General features: G+C 50.2%; 1 protein-coding gene across 1 annotated transcript; it reads left to right on the top strand.

Annotated features, from left to right (window-relative positions):
• Positions 1–3,605: 3,605 nt before the first annotated feature.
• THEM6 (thioesterase superfamily member 6) lies at positions 3,606–14,738 on the top strand. The gene is made up of 2 exons (XM_045003022.1): positions 3,606–4,217; positions 12,375–14,738. Exons 1-2 carry the CDS (start codon positions 3,714–3,716, stop codon positions 12,486–12,488), a joined length of 618 nt encoding a protein of 205 aa, XP_044858957.1. The 5' UTR covers positions 3,606–3,713; the 3' UTR covers positions 12,489–14,738.
• Positions 14,739–20,106: the final 5,368 nt, after the last annotated feature.

Raw genomic sequence — 20,106 nt, 5'->3', positions numbered from 1 at the left:
CAGTTTCCCCAGCTGTAACATGAAGACAGCTTCGTTGACACAGCTTTGTAAAGTGCTTTGAGATCTAGGGGTGAAAAATGCTGATTATTGCCATTAGAGGGGGCACACTGCCTCAGGCAGAGCAAGGTCTTGTCCTTGGGTTACTGCTGCCCTTCCATTTCAGACTGGTAAGCCCCCTTACTTCCCATACCTCTGAGAGTCTGAACTCTAAATGCCAGAGCAGACCAACCTCACCATTATTATTTTTTAAAAGAAGGTCCCGATTTCCCCTTTCTACACTGTAAAGACTGGAGTTCAGCATTATCTCTCTGGTCTTTTGATGCAGATCCCAAGCCAGAAGTGGTGACATGAGCAGAGCTGAATTCTCCACATTGTATTGTCTGAACATGTAAAGTTATTTGCCACGGTCTATACGAGGGGGAAGCGGGCAGGGGCCCTGAACTCCCAATGGGGCTATTGTTCAGGCTGGCAGGCCTGTGGAAGGATCCAACAAGCAAAGTCACATTCACCAGCTCTGCAACCTGTTCCTGTACACTTCCAAACCATTGCCCAGGGACCGACTGCCCCCCTCCAATGGGGAACAACAATCTGACCACAGGCAACTAAAATTTGATAATGGGCATTTCAATCTAGCAGACAAAGATCGAACAAGATCCAATGGCTGGGACTTGAAGCTAGACAAATTCAGACTTGGCAATAAGGTGCAAATTTTTAACGGGGGGGGGTAATTACAGAGGGTAATTGGAACAATTTACCAAGAGTCGTGCTTGATTCTGAATCACTGGCAACTTTTCAATCAAGATTGGGTTTTTAAAAAAAAAATTCTGAAAAATCTGCTTTAGTTCAAAAATTCAGGGAAGTCTTATGGCCTGTCTTAGGCAGGAAGTCTGTTGTAACCAATGGGCCTACAAATTCACCCTCATTGTGAGCGCTGCTGTAAAAAGGGAACGTTTCGAAGATGTCACAACAACAACAACCCATGTTGCTGAGAAAAGGCATAAAAAGACTGAATTAGTCCAAACAAAAAACCGACCGATAGAACTCAGGGGCTGTGTTAAGATCATGCCTGGTAAACTATAGGAATTGAGGAGCAAAAATTAATAAACCAAAATTGGTATGTCAGATATTAGGCCTAATTGGTGGACAAAATAACATAGGGATGGGCTATTCCACCCATCACTGCCTTTTGGGGTCCTTAAGAAAGAGACTTAGGGGAGAAAAACTGGCTACTGGTGTGAACTTTGCCACCCCCACGTCTCCTGAAAGATGTCCTGGCCAGATTGCGCCGGAGAGAGGGTGCCAGGTGACATTACCACCGCTACCGGCTTCCACTAAATCCTGAATAGCACCTGGGATGTGAGACTTTGTCCCTGCCCACCCACACCTTGTGCTTTTCCTTCCCTGCCTTGTTTTTTTCTTGTTTCTATCCTTCTCTTTTTTCCTTCTGGCTTAGCTAGCCGAGATGGCATATTTTGCAGCACTTCTGTAAGCCTCTGACCCAAAACAAGCGGCTAAAAGCACTGCCCTAAACAGCCCAATGCTGGCATGAGTTTGCCAGGTCTCAGAGCGGCTGATCAGCCCCTGTGCTGGGCCTGTTTGTCAGCATGTGAGAGTTACCACCAGAGACAGAAGCTACATTGTCTCTCTTTGCTGTTCTTTTCTCTCCTCTTTTGTGTGTGTTGGTCTTGTTTTGTCTTCTAGGAAATGAGATTGGATTTTAACAACAGCTCCCCGCCCATCTCTTCCCCGCTCTCCCCAATCACATCTTGAATAACATCAAAAATACTGTCAGACAAGGGGGGTTTTCCTTCTAAAAGCTCTCTCCCGCTAAAGGAAAAAGGGATGCAGTTAAAAGCCTGACTTAATGCTTTCCATGTCAAATGCTTGAACTTTTTCTTTCTTTTCTGTGACTTTAATAAAAAAGTTAAACAAAAATTCAGTGGTGGGTTTGCCATGGTACTAAGCAGGCTGAGGTCTCTGTGTACTAAACCCCAACCCTTGCTGAACACTGTTGGGTTATGTTAAGATCTGTGGCCCAAACATGCCATCTAAGTAAGTGAATGCAGCAGATCAGACTCCATCCCAGGGCTCCCTTCCGGCTTTATAATCTCAGCCAGCCACTCTGCAGAGGGAGCCTGGCTCAGGAAGCCCAAGTCACTGGGCAAGCCCGGGAAAGGTGACTTCGTCTAAGGCTCTGTCTACACTTGCAGAGTTTTTGGGCTGTCAGTTTCACCGGTGACAGTGAACCGGTGAGAGAAAAGCGCTGGTTTGGGTACTCACTTACTTCCTCCGGCCTCGGAGAGTGTTTACATTTGCAGCACTGCCATCCCCGCTGAGAGCGGAGCACTGAGGGTAGCTATCCCACAGTGCAGCTCTCTCCATTTTGAGGATGGGTCTTGTGGGAAGGGGGGGGGGGATGATCATGGCACATCCTGAGTCCCTGCACAGCCTCCTCTCCCCAAACACTGATCAGCTCCAGCAGCTCAGCATTGCTCCAAGCAGGGGATCCTTTGCTTCGGGGAGCAGCCATTGTCACCTGGCCACATGAGAAGTGAGCACTTGCAAAGAAAACAGGAAGGGGAGTTTCAAAGTCCCCGGGGCTTTACAGAGGGAGGGATGGACGTCTGTTTACCTGGCAGCAGAGCTGCTGGCCAGAGTGGCCACCTAGGCACTGTGGGATATCCTGCGGAGGCTAAAAGCTCTGTAAACAGGAAGAGCGTGTCTTCACTTGCACATGGCCGCAAAAGTATCACCGGTAAGAGCCGTACGCCTCTCGTGCAGGTGGTTTTCTTTTTGCGGGGAAACTTATGTCTTGCCAACTACAAAACCAGTTTCTCCTCTCCTGGTTTTCACACCTCAGCTGCTAGAAGAGGACCTCATCCTCCCTGATTGAACTAACCTCATTATCTCCAGCCTGCTTCTTGCTTGCTTATATACACCTGCCCCTGGAAATTTCCACTACATGCATCCGAAGAAGTGGGTATTCACCCACGAAAGCTCATGCTCCCAAACGTCTGTTAGTCCATAAGGTGCCACAAGACTCTTTGCTGCTTTCCCAGGGGTTTTGCACCAAAAAGAGACTTTTCCCGCTTTAAATGGCAAGCGTAGACCTGTCCTAAGGATCCTGGCTGAATCATGTGCCCAGACGGGTTGGCTGTAGCCCGCAAGCTGCCTCTGGAGATCCTGAGCACAGTCTGGGAAGGAGGGAAGGAGGGGAGCGGCTCCTGCAGCGCTCCCAGGCACCTGAGCGAGTGGGAGAGGACTGGGCAGGGAGCCGGAGTTGCAGTAACCAGAGAGAAGCCGGGGCAGGGCGGAGGCGGAGGCTGCACACACTGGGGCAGGGGGCTACAATACACGGAGACCCGCGTGGCCAGAAGGGGACCGCGGGGCTTGCGCTATTCCTCGTGCACTTAGACGCTCGGGCCGCCGGCAGCAGCCAGGAGGAAGGGCGGGGTGGGGCGAGGTGCCGGCTCCAGTGCGGGCCCCTATTGCTCGCGGGTGCACCCGGGTCCCGGGCAAAGGGGCGGCGCTGGGGGGCGGATTGAACGGGGCCTCTCGGAGCAGGAAGGGGAGGAAACAGCCGCGGCTCGGCGCCGGAACAAAGGGCGGGGGCGGGCAGCTTCTCGGTCCCTCCCCTTCCCGGCTCCACGGATGCTGCCGGGAGGCGGGAGGCGGCGGCACCCGGGCACCCCCCCGCTCCCTTCGCTGCGGCGATGCTGCTGCTGCTGCTGGGCGCGGGGGCCGCGCTGTTCTGCCTGCTGGACGCCTGGTACCTGCTGCGCCTGCCCCTGGCCGTGCTGCACGCCCGGTGGCTGCAGCCCCGGCAGCGGGACGTGCTGCAGGAGCAGAGCTGGCCGGGCCTGGTGCTGCCCTCGGACCTGGACTGGCTGCTGCACATGAACAACGCCCGCTACCTGCGCGAGGCCGACCTGGCGCGCTGCGCCCACCTGGCGCGCTGCGGCCTCTTCGACGCCCTGCGCGCCCTGGGGGGCAGCCTGGTGCTGGCCGCCTCCTGCGCCCGCCACCGCCGCCCGCTGCGCCTCTTCGAGCGCTTCGCCGTGCGCACCCGCCTGCTGGGCTGGGACGCCCGCGCCTTCTACCTGGAGCAGCGGTTCGTGAGCCCCCGCCAGGGCTTCGTGTGCGCCCTGCTGCTCTGCCGCCTGCACGTGGTGGGCAGCAGCCCCGGGCGCCTGGTGCAGCACCTGGGCCAGAGACAGGTGAGGCCGCGCCTGGCCCTCGGGGGCAGGATAAACGGGCTGGGGGGGGTGAACAGCGCCCCGGGGAATCGGGCACCGCGGGCGGCACAACCCCCCCGGGAACGATGATGGCCAGAGAGCAGCTCCGGCCAAGAATTAGGATGAGTAGGAGCATTGCCAGTGATTATTCCCCGCTATTCGGCACCGGGGAGGCCACATCTGGAGTATTGTGTCCAGTTTGGGGCCCCCCATTGCAGCAAGGATGTGGACAAACTGGAAATAGTCCAGCGGAGGGCAACGAAAATGACCAGGGGGCTGGGGCCGGGGCCAGCTCCAGGCACCAGTGCAGGAAGCAGGTGCTTGGGGTGGCCCATGGAAGGGGGCAGCACTTCTGGGTCCTCAGCGGCAATTCGGCCGCGGGTCCCTCAGTCCCTCTCGGAGGGAAGGACCAGCTGCCAAACTGCTGCCGAAGAAAGAAGCGGCGCGGTAGAGCTGCCGCCGAAGTGCCACCAATCGCGGCTTTATCTTTTTATTTTTCTTCGCCGCTTGAGGAGGCAAAAAAGCTGGAGCCGGCCCTGGCTGGGGCACATGACTTATGAGGAGAGGCTGAAGGAACTGGGGTTATTTAGTCTGCAGAAGAGAAGAGTGAGGGGGGTTTTGATAGCAGCCTTCAATTACCTGAAGGAGGGTTCCAAAGAGGATGGAGCTCTGCTGTTGTCAGTGGTGGCAGGTGACAAAACAAGGATCAGTGGTCTCAAGTTGCAGTGGGGGAGGTTTAGATTGGATATTAGGAAACACTATTTCACTAGGAGGGTGGTGAAGCACTGGAATGGGTTACCTAGTGTCACGGCTGAGGATGTTAGGGAGATTTCCAAACCTGAGCCGGCTTTTGTAGGTGACAAATCTGAGGAACTGTCACAGATTGAAGTGTCACTAGAGGAGGTTTTGGAATTAATTGATAAACTCAACATTAACAAGTCACCGGGACCAGATGGCATTCACCCAAGAGTTCTGAAAGAACTCAGATGTAAAGTTGCAGAACTATTAACTAAGGTTTGTAACCTGTCCTTTAAATCGGCTTCGGTACCTAATGACTGGAAGTTAGCTAATGTAACACCAATATTTAAAAAGGGCTCTAGAGGTGATCCCAGCAATTACAGACCAATAAGTCTAATGTCAGTACCGGGCAAATTAGTCAAAACAATAGTTAAGAATAAAATTGTCAGACACATAGAAAAACATAAACTGTTGAGCAATAGTCAACATGGTTTCTGTAAAGGGAAATCATGTTTTACTAATCTATTAGAGTTCTTTGAAGGGGTCAACAAACATGTGGACAAGGGGGATCCAGTGGACATAGTGTACTTAGATTTCCAGAAATCCTTTGACAAGGTCCCTCACTAAAGGCTTTTACGTAAATTAAGCTGTCATGGGATAAAAGGGAAGGTCCTTTCATGGATTGAGAACTGGTTAAAAGACAGGGAACAAAGGGTAGGAATTAATGGTAAATTCTCAGAATGGAGAAGGGTAACTAGTGGTGTTCCCCAAGGGTCAGTCCGAGGACCAGTCCTATTCAATTTATTCATAAATGATCTGGAGAAAGGGGTAAACAGTGAGGTGGCAAAGTTTGCAGATGATACTAAACTACTCAAGATCGTTAAGACCAAAGCAGATTGTGAAGAACTTCAAAAAGATCTCACAGAACTAAGTGATTGGGCAACAAAATGGCAAATGACATTTAATGTGGATAAATGTAAAGTAATGCACATTGAAAGAAATAACCCCAACTATACATACAACATGATGGGGGCTAATTTAGCTACAACGAGTCAGGAAAAAGATCTTGGAGTCATCATGGATAGTTCTCTGAAGATGTCCACACAGTGTGCAGAGGCAGTCAAAAAAGCAAACAGGATGTTAGGAATCATTAAAAAGGGGATAGAGAATAAGACTGAGACTATATTATTGCTCTTATATAAATCCATGGTACGCCCACATCTCGAATACTGTGTACAGATGTGGTCTCCTCACCTCAAAAAAGATATTCTAGCACTAGAAAAGGTTCAGAAAAGGGCAACTAAAATGATTAGGGGTTTGGAGAGGGTCCCATATGAGGAAAGATTAAAGAGGCTAGGACTCTTCAGCGTGGAAAAGAGGAGACTAAGGGGGGATATGATAGAGGTATATAAAATCATGAGTGATGTGAAGAAAGTGGATAAGGAAGAGTTATTTACTTATTCCCATAATACAAGAACTAGGGGTCACCAAATGAAATTAATAGGCAGCAGGTTTAAAACAAATAAAAGGAAGTTCTTCACGCAGTGCACAGTCAACTTGTGGAACTCCTTACATGAGGATGTTGTGAAAGCTAGGACTATAACAGCGTTTAAAAGAGAACTGGATAAATTCATGGTGGTTAAGTCCATAAAAGGCTATTAGCCAGGATGGGTAAGGAATGGTGTCCCTAGCCTCTGTTTGTCAGAGGATGGAGATGGATGGCAGGAGAGAGATCACTTGATCATTGCCTGCTAGGTTCACTCCCTCTGGGGCACCTGGCACTGGCCACTGTCGGTAGACAGGATACTGGGCTAGATGGTCCTTTGGTCTGACCCGGTACGGCCGTTCTTATGTGGTGGAATCTCCTTCCTTAGAGGTTTTTAAGGCCCGGCTTGACAAAGCCCTGGCTGGGATGATTTAGTTGGGGTTGTTCCTGCTTTGAGCAGGGGGTTGGACTAGATGACCTCCTGAGGTCCCTTCCAACCCTAATCTTCTATGATTCTATTCTTAGAAAAGGCAGGCACAGTGACACAGCAAGGAAAAGCCCCTTCTGCCCCAGGGGCACCTGTTCCACACACACATCCCTGCAGCGAACACCCCCCTCCCCTGGAATAGTACATTGGCTATGGGAAAGGGTGCAGCCAGCACGAGGCCCCCCCAGGCCCAGTGGTACCACAGTCTGACAGGGCAGACACCAAGCAATGTGTCTACACTCAGAGTACGGGCGTCCTGGGCAAGGTTCCACTCTGGCGCTGAGTCTTGGTGCTCCTGGCCCTTTTTGGTGCCCGTGGACTTCCCCCAACAAACCCTCCTGGTGCCCCCTTCGGCCGCTCTCTGCAAACCCACATGGAGCCCCCACCGCCCCACTTAGCCGGCCACAGCCTCCCTCCTTATTCCCAATGCAAGGTCACAAACCCCAGAGCTCTGGGCAACAGTGATACTGGGTCCGGCTCCAGTTTGTTTCCTCCCTGGCACGGTGCTCGTCCTGGCTCCACCTGCTCTGTCCCTCCCAAGCTGGTTTTCAGCTGCTTCACTATGTGAGGGTCTGCTTGCTGTAGCCCTCATCATTGGAGCTACAATCACACACACCCTGTCCTCTCCCTCTCCACACCCCTGGAACAGCCAGCCTTTCCTCTGCCTCAGGACAAGGCTTTAAAGGGGTCAGGCTCTCCAAACCCCAGGGAGGTGCCATTATTTATTATTTGTGTTGTAGTGGCACCTCAGACTCCTAGTTGTGTACCGGGACCCCTTCCGCTAGGCGCCGCACAAACAACACAAAGGCAGCCCCAGTTGCAATGAGTCTGCAATCCACTCATGGCCCATTCGTTCAGAAAAGCCTGTTAAAAATAATCCTCCCCTGTAGAAATAATGCCCATGATCTGTAGCCCTTGTGTATTTTGCTTCTGCAGGATGTTGACGGCCAGTCCCTAGCACTGCTGCGTTATCAATTGGAACCTCCTTCCTTGGGTTTCATTATTCCCAGCTATGATCATTTGTTATCTGAGACTGATTACAGTCTGGTAGGTGCTCATGGAGCTTTAGAGACCCAGGGCCATGCCCCAGAGGGCATGCAGTGTAAAGGCCCCATCTTGCCAAGCTGTTATTCAGATGAGCAGGTGTGTCCATCTGCTCTCCAGTCAGACCAGTGTGAATCATGTCACCTTGAGACGATCATTGTCTCTTGCATGCTTACCGATTGGGTACAAAACGTGCCTTCCAGTATGACCAGTCGGTAGCCTGTGACAGGTTGGATCACTGATTTCCTCAGATCACCCCATCTTGAGGCTTGCCCTTCCCCACAGGGGAATGAGCAGGGGGCTCATCCTCCCATTCTCATAGCTGGGGATATTGGATGGGAGTGGGAGAAGTGGAAACCTGCTGGATGCTCATGGCCATCTGTGCTGGAACCTTGTGTCTCTACCTGTGTGCCAGGGACCACTCCAGTGGAGCTGCGGTGTTGACTTAACCTCGTCTTCCCCCCAGGCCCTTGTCCTCCTCTCCCGAAGGCTCCCACCGTGCTCATAAGGAACAACTAATGTAGCTTCAGGAGTCATTAACTTCCCTTGGGGCTGGGGGGATGGGCTGCTGTCCTTCCCCATCTCCACTGGGGCCCAGCCGCTTCCACACATGTCTGCTTCTCCCTTTCCCCTGCACAGGAAGGGCCACCTGTGCCGTCAGAGGACTTTCTCCGCATGTCCGTCTCAAGGAACGAATGCCCATATGGCCCATGAGCTGGGGAAGAGATCAGAATGGCAAGAGGCTACTGCAGTGTCCCAACCATAGGGAGCAATTATCCCTTAGATTACCAGGGAAAGGTGGGGAGGGGTAGCTCTGTGGTTTGAGCATTGGCCTGCTAACCCCAGGGTTGTGAGTTCAATCCTTAAGGGGGCCATTTAGGGATCTGGGGCAAAAATGTGTTAGTGATAGTACTTGGTCCTCCTGTGCAGTAAGGGGACTCAACTCAACTCAAAAACCCTTAAAGGTCCCTTCCAGCTCTATGAGATAAGTATATCTCCATATAATAAAAAACATACAATAAAGGTGTCACTCAGGGAGGCCAGGCCACACCCCCAGACAGAGCCCCCCCCCCCCCCCAATTCCATGAGCATTCATGGTCTACCATACACTTTTTATACCCAAATTTGGCCCTCAGGCCAAAAAGTTTGCCCACCCCTGTGCTATGGCATCACCTTTTCCAGGGCTTAGTGCTGCTTTCCAACACTGCGCATGAACAATGCCCGCTACCTACACAAGGCCAACATAGACTCATTCGTGTCCCGCTGCAGGATGTTCCAACCCCTCAGCCCCTTACAGGGCAGCACCGTGCTGAGTGCCTCCTGCTCCCTTCCTCGCCACCCCATGCTCCTCCTTAAGCACTTGGCCGTACGCACCCACCTGCTGGACTGGGACGCCCATGCCTTCTCCCTGGAGCAGCACTTTGTCAGCGCCCACCACGGCTTTGTCTGCGTCATGCTCTCTGCTCACACCATGTGATTAGCAGCACCCCTGCCAGGAGAAGGTAAAGCCAGGTACATCCGGGGGGGTCTTGAAAGCCAGCAAGGTGCAGTGTGGTCATAGGGCTAATCCGTCAAAAGAAGACAGGAAATATCTGGGCACCAAAGCATGGTATGAGTAATACAGCAGCCAGGATAGCCAGTCAGCTACAGCTGCAAGCATGGAGGGAAGCTGGCACAGTGGGTTGCATGCTTACCTGGGACTAAGGAAAACCTGGGCTCAAGTCCCTGCTCTGGCATGGGCTCCTTGTGTCACTCAGTCTCTCTGTGTCTCAGTTCCCCATCTGTACAATGGGGATATTAGCACTGTCTTACCTCACAGGTGTAAGGGGAAGGGAAATATATTAAAGGTTGTAAGAAGCTCAGATACCATGTTAACAGGGGGGCTGTTGACTGCTCTTGGGGCATTCTCTCTGGGGGTCTGAACTGATCCCTTACAATTAGACTAGTGCATAGTCTCAATTTAGGTTGCCTTCATCAGCCCTCAAACTCTAGCATTTGCAGTCTTCTTCTGTCTCTTTGTCAGTTTCTTAGAGGCAGCCTGGATTGGGCTGTTGCAGGTCTTTTCCTCTCTGTTCTCCCTCCTTTAGAGCTGGGCTTGTTTCTTTAGGGATCGCAGCTGTGGGTGCCTGCCTCCTGGACCGGCTATTCTGGCAGCTGGGCGAGGATGTGTTCAGTCTGATTGCCTGGGAGCAGGGAAAGCCTTCCCTGCCATTCTGCCTATGCTCAGTATGGGGTTTGTAAACCCCCTTGCAGGGCCAGATAAATACCTACGGTAGATGTATGGACAGTTAGTTAAGTGAGAATTGGGCCGTCTATAAATGCATACGGTGGGTCTGACTCGCTGCCCTATCGCCTTCAGTCAGTGATGGAAAAGTGGAGGAATGTAGTGATCAGCTGGGACTAGGGTGACCAGACAGCAAGTGTGAAAAATCGGGATGGGGGTGAGGGATAATAGGCACCTATGTAAGTCAAAGCCCCAAATATCGGGACTGTTTCTATAAAATCAGGACATCTGATCACTCTGGCTGGGACCCATGTGTTCTGTATTGTGGTGGATTCTTTTTTAATGGTATATCAGTCCAGAAGTTTCTCCCGTGCTGCTGCGTGAAAGACCTGGGCAAACAACCGAGGGGACTGACTACCTGACTATATAGGGGAAGGAGTCGATCCTGTGCAAAGTGCTGCCCAGATTCACACAGTGAACAACAGAGAAAGAAGAATTTCTCACTGATGTCTCAGTTCCAGGAATCTTGGCTGTTGCTTTGCAACAAGAGTAGGGACATATTTACAGATGAGTGTGATTTTTTTTTTCTGTTTAGTTTTTTTCAATCTGACAACATTCTTGTTAAAGGAAAAATAAATTTCACCCTTACAGAAAGTTGTAGAGGGTTTAGAGCAGGGGTCTCAAAATGGGGGTCGTGACCCCCTCAGGGGGGTCACAAGGTTATTACATGGGGGGGGTCACAACTGTCAGCCTCCACCCCCAAGCCCCACTTTGCCTCCAGCATTTATAATAGTGTTAAACACACAAAAAGTGTTTTTAATTTAAAAGGGGGGGGTCACACTCATAAGTTTGCTATGTGAAGGGGGTCACCAGGACAAAAGTTTGAGAAACACTGGTTTAGAGAATACTCATCTTTCCTTAAAAATTTAAGGAATTGAAGCCAGTTTCACAGTGTTAATAGGCTACGGTTCTCCATAAAATCCTGTTGTTTTTTATGTGAATTTATGTATAAACTTATTCAGTTGCTGTAGAATCATATGGGTTTAATCCCTATTCAATTGCAAAGGACTTTTCTATAAGAGAAATGTTTCAGTTATTGCCTTTTTTGTGCTTTTAAAGGTAGATGAAGGGGATTTATTAGTAACGGGTTAATAGAAAAATGACATGAGCTTAGTATCACTCTGCTAGTGAGAGAAAAATCGTACCAGATCTTCAGCTGGTGTGAACGAGCATTGAAGTCAGTATTCACCAGCTGAAGATGTTGATAGCTCGGTGTGGTGCCGACAGAAACAACAGACCAAAATTGCCAAGCTTGGGTGTCCCAAGTCAGACCCTAGAATCTGAATTCAGCCCCTTGAACAGAAGTGAGCTGACTCTCCGTGGTGCTGGGTTTTTGTAGCTCCCCCTGACCATCAGTGGGAGCTGTCTGAGCTCAGCACCTCTGAAAACCAGACCTCTTCTACTTATGCTTTGAAAAATTCTGGCCCATAGCACCAGGCACCGGAGGCTACTGAACTCACTTCTGTCCATGGCACTGTGCCCAGAATGGACTATTGCCATAGGACTAAAGCCATGTGGTAGCTGCAGCTCCTACCCTGGCAAAGAAAGGCTGTGAAACGCTGCCCGTGTTTCTTGAGGCCCAGCAGCAGATGCAGGCTGAGAAGGGCTGGATTCCGGAGACGCTCACGGTAGGTGGAGCTGTGTAACCCAGAGAACACATCTGTATGTTGTAACTCGAGCTGCAATCACTGGTAAGGAGAGGAAAGCAGACCTAGCTTGGGAGTTGGAAAGTTAAGAAACACAAGCAGCAAGTAGAAAATAGGTAAGATTTTTAGCCCTGGAGTGTTCTTTTGTTAAAGAATTTATTTCAGTCTTACAGGGCGCAAAATCAGAGTGGTCTGGATATACTAGTCCTTGATACTTAGTCCTGCCATGAGTGCAGGGGACTGGCCTAGATGACCTCTCGCGGTCCCTTCCAGTCCTATCATTCTATGATATCCAAAATCTTGAGGGAAACATAATGGACAGAAAGGGGAGTGGTGCATGTTGCTGAGCTGAGGCTGATTTTGGGATCCACTGAGTTATCTTGTATGTGACGCTGGCAGGGAATCTGTAAAACTTGGACCCTGAACCAATCTATCCTGCCTCTGTTTCCTCCAGGTGGACTCCCCCGAACTTCCAGAGGAGGTGCAGCATTGGATCAGCTACAACGAAGCCAGCAGCCAGAAGCTAAGAGCTGAAAGCGGCCTAGGAATCAATACCAAGGATGAGTAACCAGACATTGTTTTCCCCTGCCCGTCTTTCTCCAGACTGCAATAGACCTGTGCTCCAAACAGACCCAAGTGCTGTATTCTCATCAGCTTTCCTGCTCATGCCGCTGCGGATAAGAGACTGATCCAGATTGCCGTCAGCTTGCTAGACGAAAACGGCAAACGGCTGGCTAGGAAAGGACCCCCAGAAACCCCATTATGTTGGTTAAAGCCCTCTCTGATCTCAGTGGTACGCTGAGCTCTGTGGTGGCTAGGTAGCACCTAGAGCCCAGCACAGTGGGGAGTGGCACCTTTTGGTCTTTAGAAGGGAGTTTGCTTTCACTAAAAAATTTATTTCCAGAGACTGGTAACATCAGGAAAACAAAACTTTGGTACAGCCCAAACTGCAGGGGATCTGGGGCATCAGCACAGCTGACCTCCTCCTCCTCCCCAGGAATTTGAAACATCCACCCCCACTGGCTGATGTGCTGATGCCTCCACTGTACCCACAATCCTTTGCAGTAGCCCTGCCTCCACACGCCTTCAGTCATTAACACTAGCACTATTTAAAAAACCCTGACCCCAGCCGCATATTCATTAATAACAACCCTATCCTAGGATTTGTCTGGAAGGAAATACATCAGTGCCATGGCAGGGAGGCTAACTTGGTGTTTGCTAGTAAATAAGGCATCACCACATACATATGTTGTCTCTATCTTTAGATAGAATGAATATGATCACCAGGGTTATTCCGAGCATATTTGGGAGAAGTAGGTTAGGACCAGGAGCCTCCTGTGTTCCCCTCATGGCTGTACCACTGAATTACTGTGTGACCAATCTCTCTGTGTCCTGGATTACTCAGCTGTGAAAGGGAGATGCTACCTCCCAGGGGTGGGGGTGAGAACTACTGTAATTCACTGATGTGCTTTGAAGAGGAAAAGTATCCCCTGGCCCTGCTTTTCTTATCTCTGTAGCTGCAAATGGGTTGTGCGGTGTCTTGAAATCCTGACCTACACGAAGTCCTAGGAGTGCTGGTTCAAGGTGCTAGCTGAGAGCTTTCCTGATGCCTTCTAATAGGTCGTAGTGTAGACAAAGCAGTGTATATGGCACATGTTAATATCTACACTAGACTATTAGAACGTGTCACGTCTTAGCTAACAACAGACCTTGAAATCCTAGTTGAGATGAAGCCTTTGAGTATCTGCACTTGGGAAAACCGGGACTGTAACACTCCACTGGGAGTGTAGTTGTAAACAGGATTCAGATCAGGGTTAGAGGACGCAGCGGTAAATACATTGGAGCCCATTCAGTGCTACAGTCTCCCTTTATTGGTACACACCATTGGAGGGGCAAGAAAAACACAAATGGTCCCAGCGTAGATATGACCCAGGTGTTGCAACCTGCATTAGAGCAGGGCTCAGGGAATTCAGGTCCCCTTTGCCCATGTAACCAAACAGGGCAATTTTCTTTGTGATTGTTGGATATTTGATTGTATTTATATTTGGAACCGTTCTCGTTATGTACTTTGTAAATGGAAGATTGCTGTATATTCCGTGAACATTTTCCTCTAATGAGCACTTTACACCAAGACTGTATTGAGGGAACATGTTTTGAAGTGGGGCTAACCTGTGAATTTGTGCATGTGTTCTGTAATCTAAATACCAGAGCCTCCTGCAGTGGTCTGAACCCAGACCGTGAGATAGCTGTGAATTGTCTCTGAATGTATATTTATTGCCGCTTCTAATGGTTTTCTTGACTTGCAACTACTACTTACTGGAACTGCTTAGCCACAGTATCTTAACATTTACTTGAAGACATCAAAGGATTCTAAATGAGATGAAATCCTGAGAGAAACTTTGTTTTTTAAAGGAATAAATTGATCCATTTGCACCGCAATCTAGCAAAGCTGTCAGGCATATGCTTAACTTTAAGCAGGTGGAGGCTACTCAGTGTCCTTACAATTAAGTATATGCTTAAGTACTTGGCTAGAACAAGGCTTTGGGGTATAAACATTAACCAGACACTGTCAGATGATGGGGAGAGAATCATATGAGTGTAGGACGGGAAGGGATCTCAATAGGTCATCTCCAGTCCCCTGCACACAAACCAGGACTAAGTAATAACCAGCCCCTCCCTGACAGGTGTTTGTCTGAGCTGCTCTTAAAAACCTCCAGTGATGGAGATCTCATCCCCTCCCTAGAGTTGGAGGAACTCCACCAGGCAGTGAAAAAAAAATCCAGTAAAGACAACTGGTGGCCACAGCAGACAGAATCTCACTTAGGGCTTGGCTACACTTGAGAGTTGCAGCGCTGGTGGAGGCTTTCTAGCGCTGCAACTTAGTAACTGTCCACACCTGCAAGGCACATCCAGTGCTGCAACTCCCTGGCTGCAGCGCTGGCTGAACACCTGGTTTGCTTGGGGTGTAGCGAGTGCAGTGCTGGTGATCCAGCGCTGCTCATCAAGTGTGGACACACACCAGCGCTGTTATTGGCCTCCAGGGTATTAGCAGATATCCCAGAATGCTTTTAACTAAATTACTCTCTTTGTTTTGTTATGCTGCCTCTCTTTGTTTTGTTGTGAACTCGGAGCTCTGGAGCTCCGGTGCTCCGGGAGCTGCTTATCTAAAAAACAAACACAGCTCCTGTTTGCTGTGATCAATCTGTACCTGACTGTGAACAATCAAATGAGATAACCCCTGTAAATGAGGCAGGCAGGGAGTGAGTGTTTGCTTGGCAGAGAAACAGCGGGAGCAGAGGGGAGAAAGGGAGTCCGTTGGATGCAGGCTGTTTGCAGTTAAGAGTAAGGGGTCGGGAACATTTTCTGATTTTGCAAGGCAGGAAGCTAACACAGTGTTGGCTCAAAAAATCCACTCTCTCTCTCCCCCGCTCCCTGTCACACTACACCCCACCCCACCCCCCTCTTTTGAAAAGCACGTTGCTGCCACTTGAACGCTGGGATAGCTGCCCATAACGCATCACTCCCAACAGCGCTGCAAATGTGGCCACACACCAGCGCTGTTCCTACATAGCTGGATGACCAGCGCTGTAAACTCCCAGCGCTGCAACTCTCAAGTGTAGCCAAGCCCTTAGTCTTTCCTGCAGTTGCACCTGACGGTGCCACATTTTAAATACAAAGAACCAAAACCCTAAGGAAGTAAGAGAGGGGGGTTGCTGCTGTTGTGACTCTGTGGAGGTGTCACACTGGTGGCAGATGCCAAGCTTGGAACGTACATAGGTAGGCGAGAACTTACCTTTGGGCTGGATCCTGCAAGTTGTTGGGAACTCTGGCCCCGATTCTGCAAAGCTTTAAGCACGTGCTTAGCTCGAGGCATGTGAGTGTCCCCATTGAGTCGTGTGAGAGGGACAAAGCACAGAATGCCAGCCCCCTACCACAGAGGGGGACCAACTTGAGAATGTATCTCTGCCTTTCCCCACTGCCGTGAGCCTGTCCCTGAAACCAAGCACTGCACGAGCCTGTTAGCAGCACAGCTAACAACTTCATAGATCACTGACAGCTCTGCCAACCTGAAGTATTCAGGAGCATGAGTCAGGCCCCAAAGAGTGAGGATGCTCTTGGTTCACATTTCCGGGCTTTCCTTTACAATCATAAGGGTGAGAAACTTTTTTTTTTTTTAATGAAATCTGAGATTCGCATGTACTGAGCTGACCCAGAGAGCTGGGCCTTTGAGCATGAAACTTGATATTGCAAGACTTGCAATAAAGTATCAAGACTTGACAATGCTACATGTTTAACCAACTGTCCTTTTAATCCACCCAGCCTCACTCTGTGACCCTTTGTCATATGCAGAGGGAATTACCACCCCATCCCTTATTACTAATCGCTGTCTGAAAGTCCCTTGTGTCGCACAGGTGTCATTCAGAAAGTCACGCACCTCCCTGCAGCAATACATATGGGAACAGACTGCGAATACCAGTGATGACTGAACCTGATGATACTGGGAACAAAAATTGCTCCCCATCATGTGTGGCAAAGCATCTTTTTCACCACGTCAGCCTCTGCCTTTCTTCTGCTTTTGGGACCACAGGGGCCTGGAGTAAATCAGTCCTACCCTGGAGGTTTTTAGTTCTTCTCGTTGGTTTATTTACAACATTGACAAGGCAGTCCTGAGTTGATCTCTTATGGAAGAAAACCCACAATGCAAAAGAAACATATTTCCTTGTGCCCACCAGAACGTTGGTGCTGGGTTCCGGTCCCCAACTCTTCCCCAAACAGAAGTAAACTCAGTGTTTTCCTGAGAGGGAGGAGAACATCCCTCTACCTAGAAGAAACCTTTTCTCACTGCTGCAACTTATTTCTTCAACCTCCTCTTGCTCTCTTAGCAGAACAGGGGTTTTGAAAGGTCACTGGCAACGCCTTAACTGGAGTCAAGTGTCTCTAATTAACCCCTTTTCAGTTCATAGTAAAAAGGGCCTTCACTATACTAGCACTGAGAGACCTGTCTTCCTTCACCCTTATCCTGTCAGATCTGACTTTTGTCTCACATGCTTGTAGCTGTTTCTGCCACTTCACACTGACTCAACAGACATTCTAGGCTTCAGCATGACGTGACAATCCCAGCATCGTATTATGGAAATTATTGTTGCTTAGTTTATGCAAGCAAAAAACTAAAGATTTACAGTGTGCTAGACACAATATTCATCTCCACTATTCACAGAAGCACTAGAATATCATGCATTTCTCAAGTCTATGTGAGCTATTCTACACCACCCATTGTGTCCTCTGCTGCTTTACATGCTGCTAAAATGGCTTAGGCCATTCTTTCCCTCTCCCACACCTGGCCCTAGAGGGGTCAAGTTTTGCACACCAACGTGTGTAATATTTCTTCCTAGGGAGAATGAGTCCCTGACCTCTCAGTCACGGTGCCCCAAGCAATAAGAGCAGCAAAGAGTCTTGTGGCACCTTATAGACTAACAGACGTTTGGGAGCATGAGCTTTCGTGGGTGAATACCCACTTCGTCAGATGCATGTAGTGGAAATTTCCAGGGGCAGGTATATATAAGCAAGCAAGAAGCAGGCTAGAGATAATGAGGTTAGTTCAGTCAGGGAGGATGAGGCCCTGTTCTAGCAGCTGAGGTGTGAAAACCAAGGGAGGAGAAACTGGTTTTGTAGTTGGCAAGCCATTCACAGTCTTTGTTTAGTCCTGAGCTGATGTTTACCTGCGTCCCATGGGGTACCTCAACCAGTGCATCAAATGCCCCAGTAACAATTATATGGGTGAAATCAACCAGTGTGACCAACAGTTCCTTTGACCAACTGTGAGCCCCACCCCTTAAATTCCTTGGGAATTTTGAAAAGTCCCCTTCCTGTTTGCTCGGTGACGCGTGCAGTGGTCTCAGCGCATCTTTCCAAGTGGCCAGAATGAATCACATGGCAATGGCCTGGCACATGACAGTGCTCTGTGTTCCCAACGCTTTCTGGGCTGTGCCAGGTTGCAAAACAGAGTTTTCAGCGGGCAGGGCCTGCTGCATAAAAACCGATTCCATGGTAGTCTGGGGTCAAGCACCTACCGAAAAGAAATAGGGGGTGCGCAGCACCTGGAGGGCTGGACTAATCTTTTGTGGGCCCTGGAGCCCAAACCGTGACCCTGCCCCCTGCTCCACCCGCCCTCCACCTCGAGGCCCCGCCCCTGCTCGGCCTCCTCCCCCTGACGCCCCGCCCACCGCTCGCCTGGCGGGAAGCCTGTGGTCTGCTGCCTCCCTATTTGATTACATTTGCTAGATGAACCTGCTGTAATGGGGCTTCTCCGCAGTGCAGCTTGTGGTTTCCTGTAGATCACTGACAATGCTCACTCTGCTACCCTGGCCCACCCAGGCCTGTGGTGGTAGGACTTTCCTGGTTGGCCTTTTCTCACCCTCTGTCCCCATGGAACAGAACCACAGCAGGCCTGCTGCTTGGGACTTCTCTGGCTATGAAGAGACCAGGAGCCTTTGCTCCTTAATGCTTATCCTATATGGGAATCCCATCAGATCTCTGATATTTGGGAATCAGTATTATGTCCACACCACAATGGACAGGAGGACCCACATCCACTCCAGCAGAGGGTGGAATTTGGATCTTAGTTAGAAAGTGACTATACAAATGCAAGCATTAAGATTGTCAATGGGGATAAAACCCAGAGTCTTCAGCACCATGGCATCCTCACTGTCGAGCCAAAGGGGCAGCTCCGCTAGCATTTGGAGGTAGTAAGTTGTTATCAGATTAGCATAGAAGGGGGGCAGGGAGGGGATATGACACATACTTTGCAATCCTGTTTCCCCTGTCTGGGGCAGCTAGGCTAACACATCTGTGGTCCACAAGAGGTTGCATCCCCTAGGTCTATTATTCTTCCCATTTGGGCTGTCACTTCCGTCAGCACACACTATACAAACGTGTTATGCTCACGTCCTTCAGGATATTTCTTTCCCAGCTCAAGCACAGAAGGTTTTTGGAGAAGAAAATGGATTTTTTGTTTACGTAGCAGGCGTTGCCACCGCAGGAATTCATGGTAATCCTAGAAATGTCACTAATAAAAATTTCCACTGCCATGTAGAACATGAGGTGGGGCCAGTGACGGGGAGAGGAATCTTCAGATCAGGGCTCTGGGAACAGAGAAGGAAGCCTGCATTGTTTCTGAAAGGTGGCATTTACCTTTTGGCTGTGCCAATAGAAAGCCGAGCATCAAGAAGGTCAGAGCAAAGGTACCTCCCTGGGTGCAGCCAGGACAATAGGATGGTATGTCATAATGGCTCCACTTGAGGGAAGCCTTCCCAACATGCAACTTCTTCCTTGGAAGCTGAGCTGCCAAGACATCACTCAGCCGCTTCTACTTTGCCTTCACAGTGTGATTCCCAGCACAGAGATTACCCTAGACAGCTGCTTGCTTTCTATTCAGAGATGGGGGCCTTGTCTACACTGCCAAGTTTCTGCGCAGTAAAGCAGCTTTCTGCGCTGTAACTCCCAAGGTGGACACACTGCCGAGCCACTTAGTGCGCAGAAACTGGGCAGTTGCAGCGCTGTAAAAAACCCACCCTGACGAGAAGCATAGAGCTTTCTGTGCCGGGGCTACAGCACCGCAGTGCCAGGGTAGACACCCTGGTCGATTACAGCGCTGCGATTGGCCTCCGGGAGATGCCCCACAATGCCTGTTCTCGCCTCTCTAGTCATCGGTTTGAACTCTACTGCCCTGCCCGCAGGTGACCAACTGCAAGCCCCACCCCTTAAATTCCTTGGGAATTTTGAAAGTCCCCTTCCTGTTTGCTAGGTGACGCGTGCAGTGGTCTCAGCGCATCTTTCCAGGTGGCCAGAATGAAACCACGGAGCGGCTCTTAAATGTTATGGAGCACCAAGCAGACACGCTCTAGGTGCTTCTAGCACTGCAAACCGAGCAGCTGTGCGCCCGCCCTCCCTCCCCTGCAGCTGCTGTCACATGTGCCCTCCCAGACACTGCCAACCCGCTCTTAACCTCCGGGCTCCAGTCTGTACCCGCTGCGTTCCCCTCCTGCCCCGTCACCGTCCAGCCCCGCAGACTCCCAGTGCCCACTGCACTCAACACCCAGCCCTCTGCAGTTTGGCCCTGCTGAAGTACAGTGCTCGCTGCACTGTACTCCAAAGGACAAGGTTGCATATGATCCCTGGACATACAC

The sequence above is a fragment of the Mauremys mutica genome, chromosome 2 (genome assembly GCF_020497125.1).
Source record: "Mauremys mutica isolate MM-2020 ecotype Southern chromosome 2, ASM2049712v1, whole genome shotgun sequence".
In the NCBI taxonomy this organism is placed as follows: Eukaryota; Metazoa; Chordata; order Testudines; family Geoemydidae; genus Mauremys; species Mauremys mutica.
This window is presented reverse-complemented; position numbering and strand designations above follow the sequence as displayed.

Excerpts from the sequence above, each read along its gene's own strand:
- THEM6 (XM_045003022.1), top strand. The coding sequence starts at position 3,714 with ATGCTGCTGCTGCTGCTGGGCGCGGGGGCCGCGCTGTTCTGCCTGCTG. Across the intron at positions 4,218-12,374 it reads AGCACCTGGGCCAGAGACAG|GTGGACTCCCCCGAACTTCC; the intron begins GTGAGGCCGCGC and ends TGTTTCCTCCAG.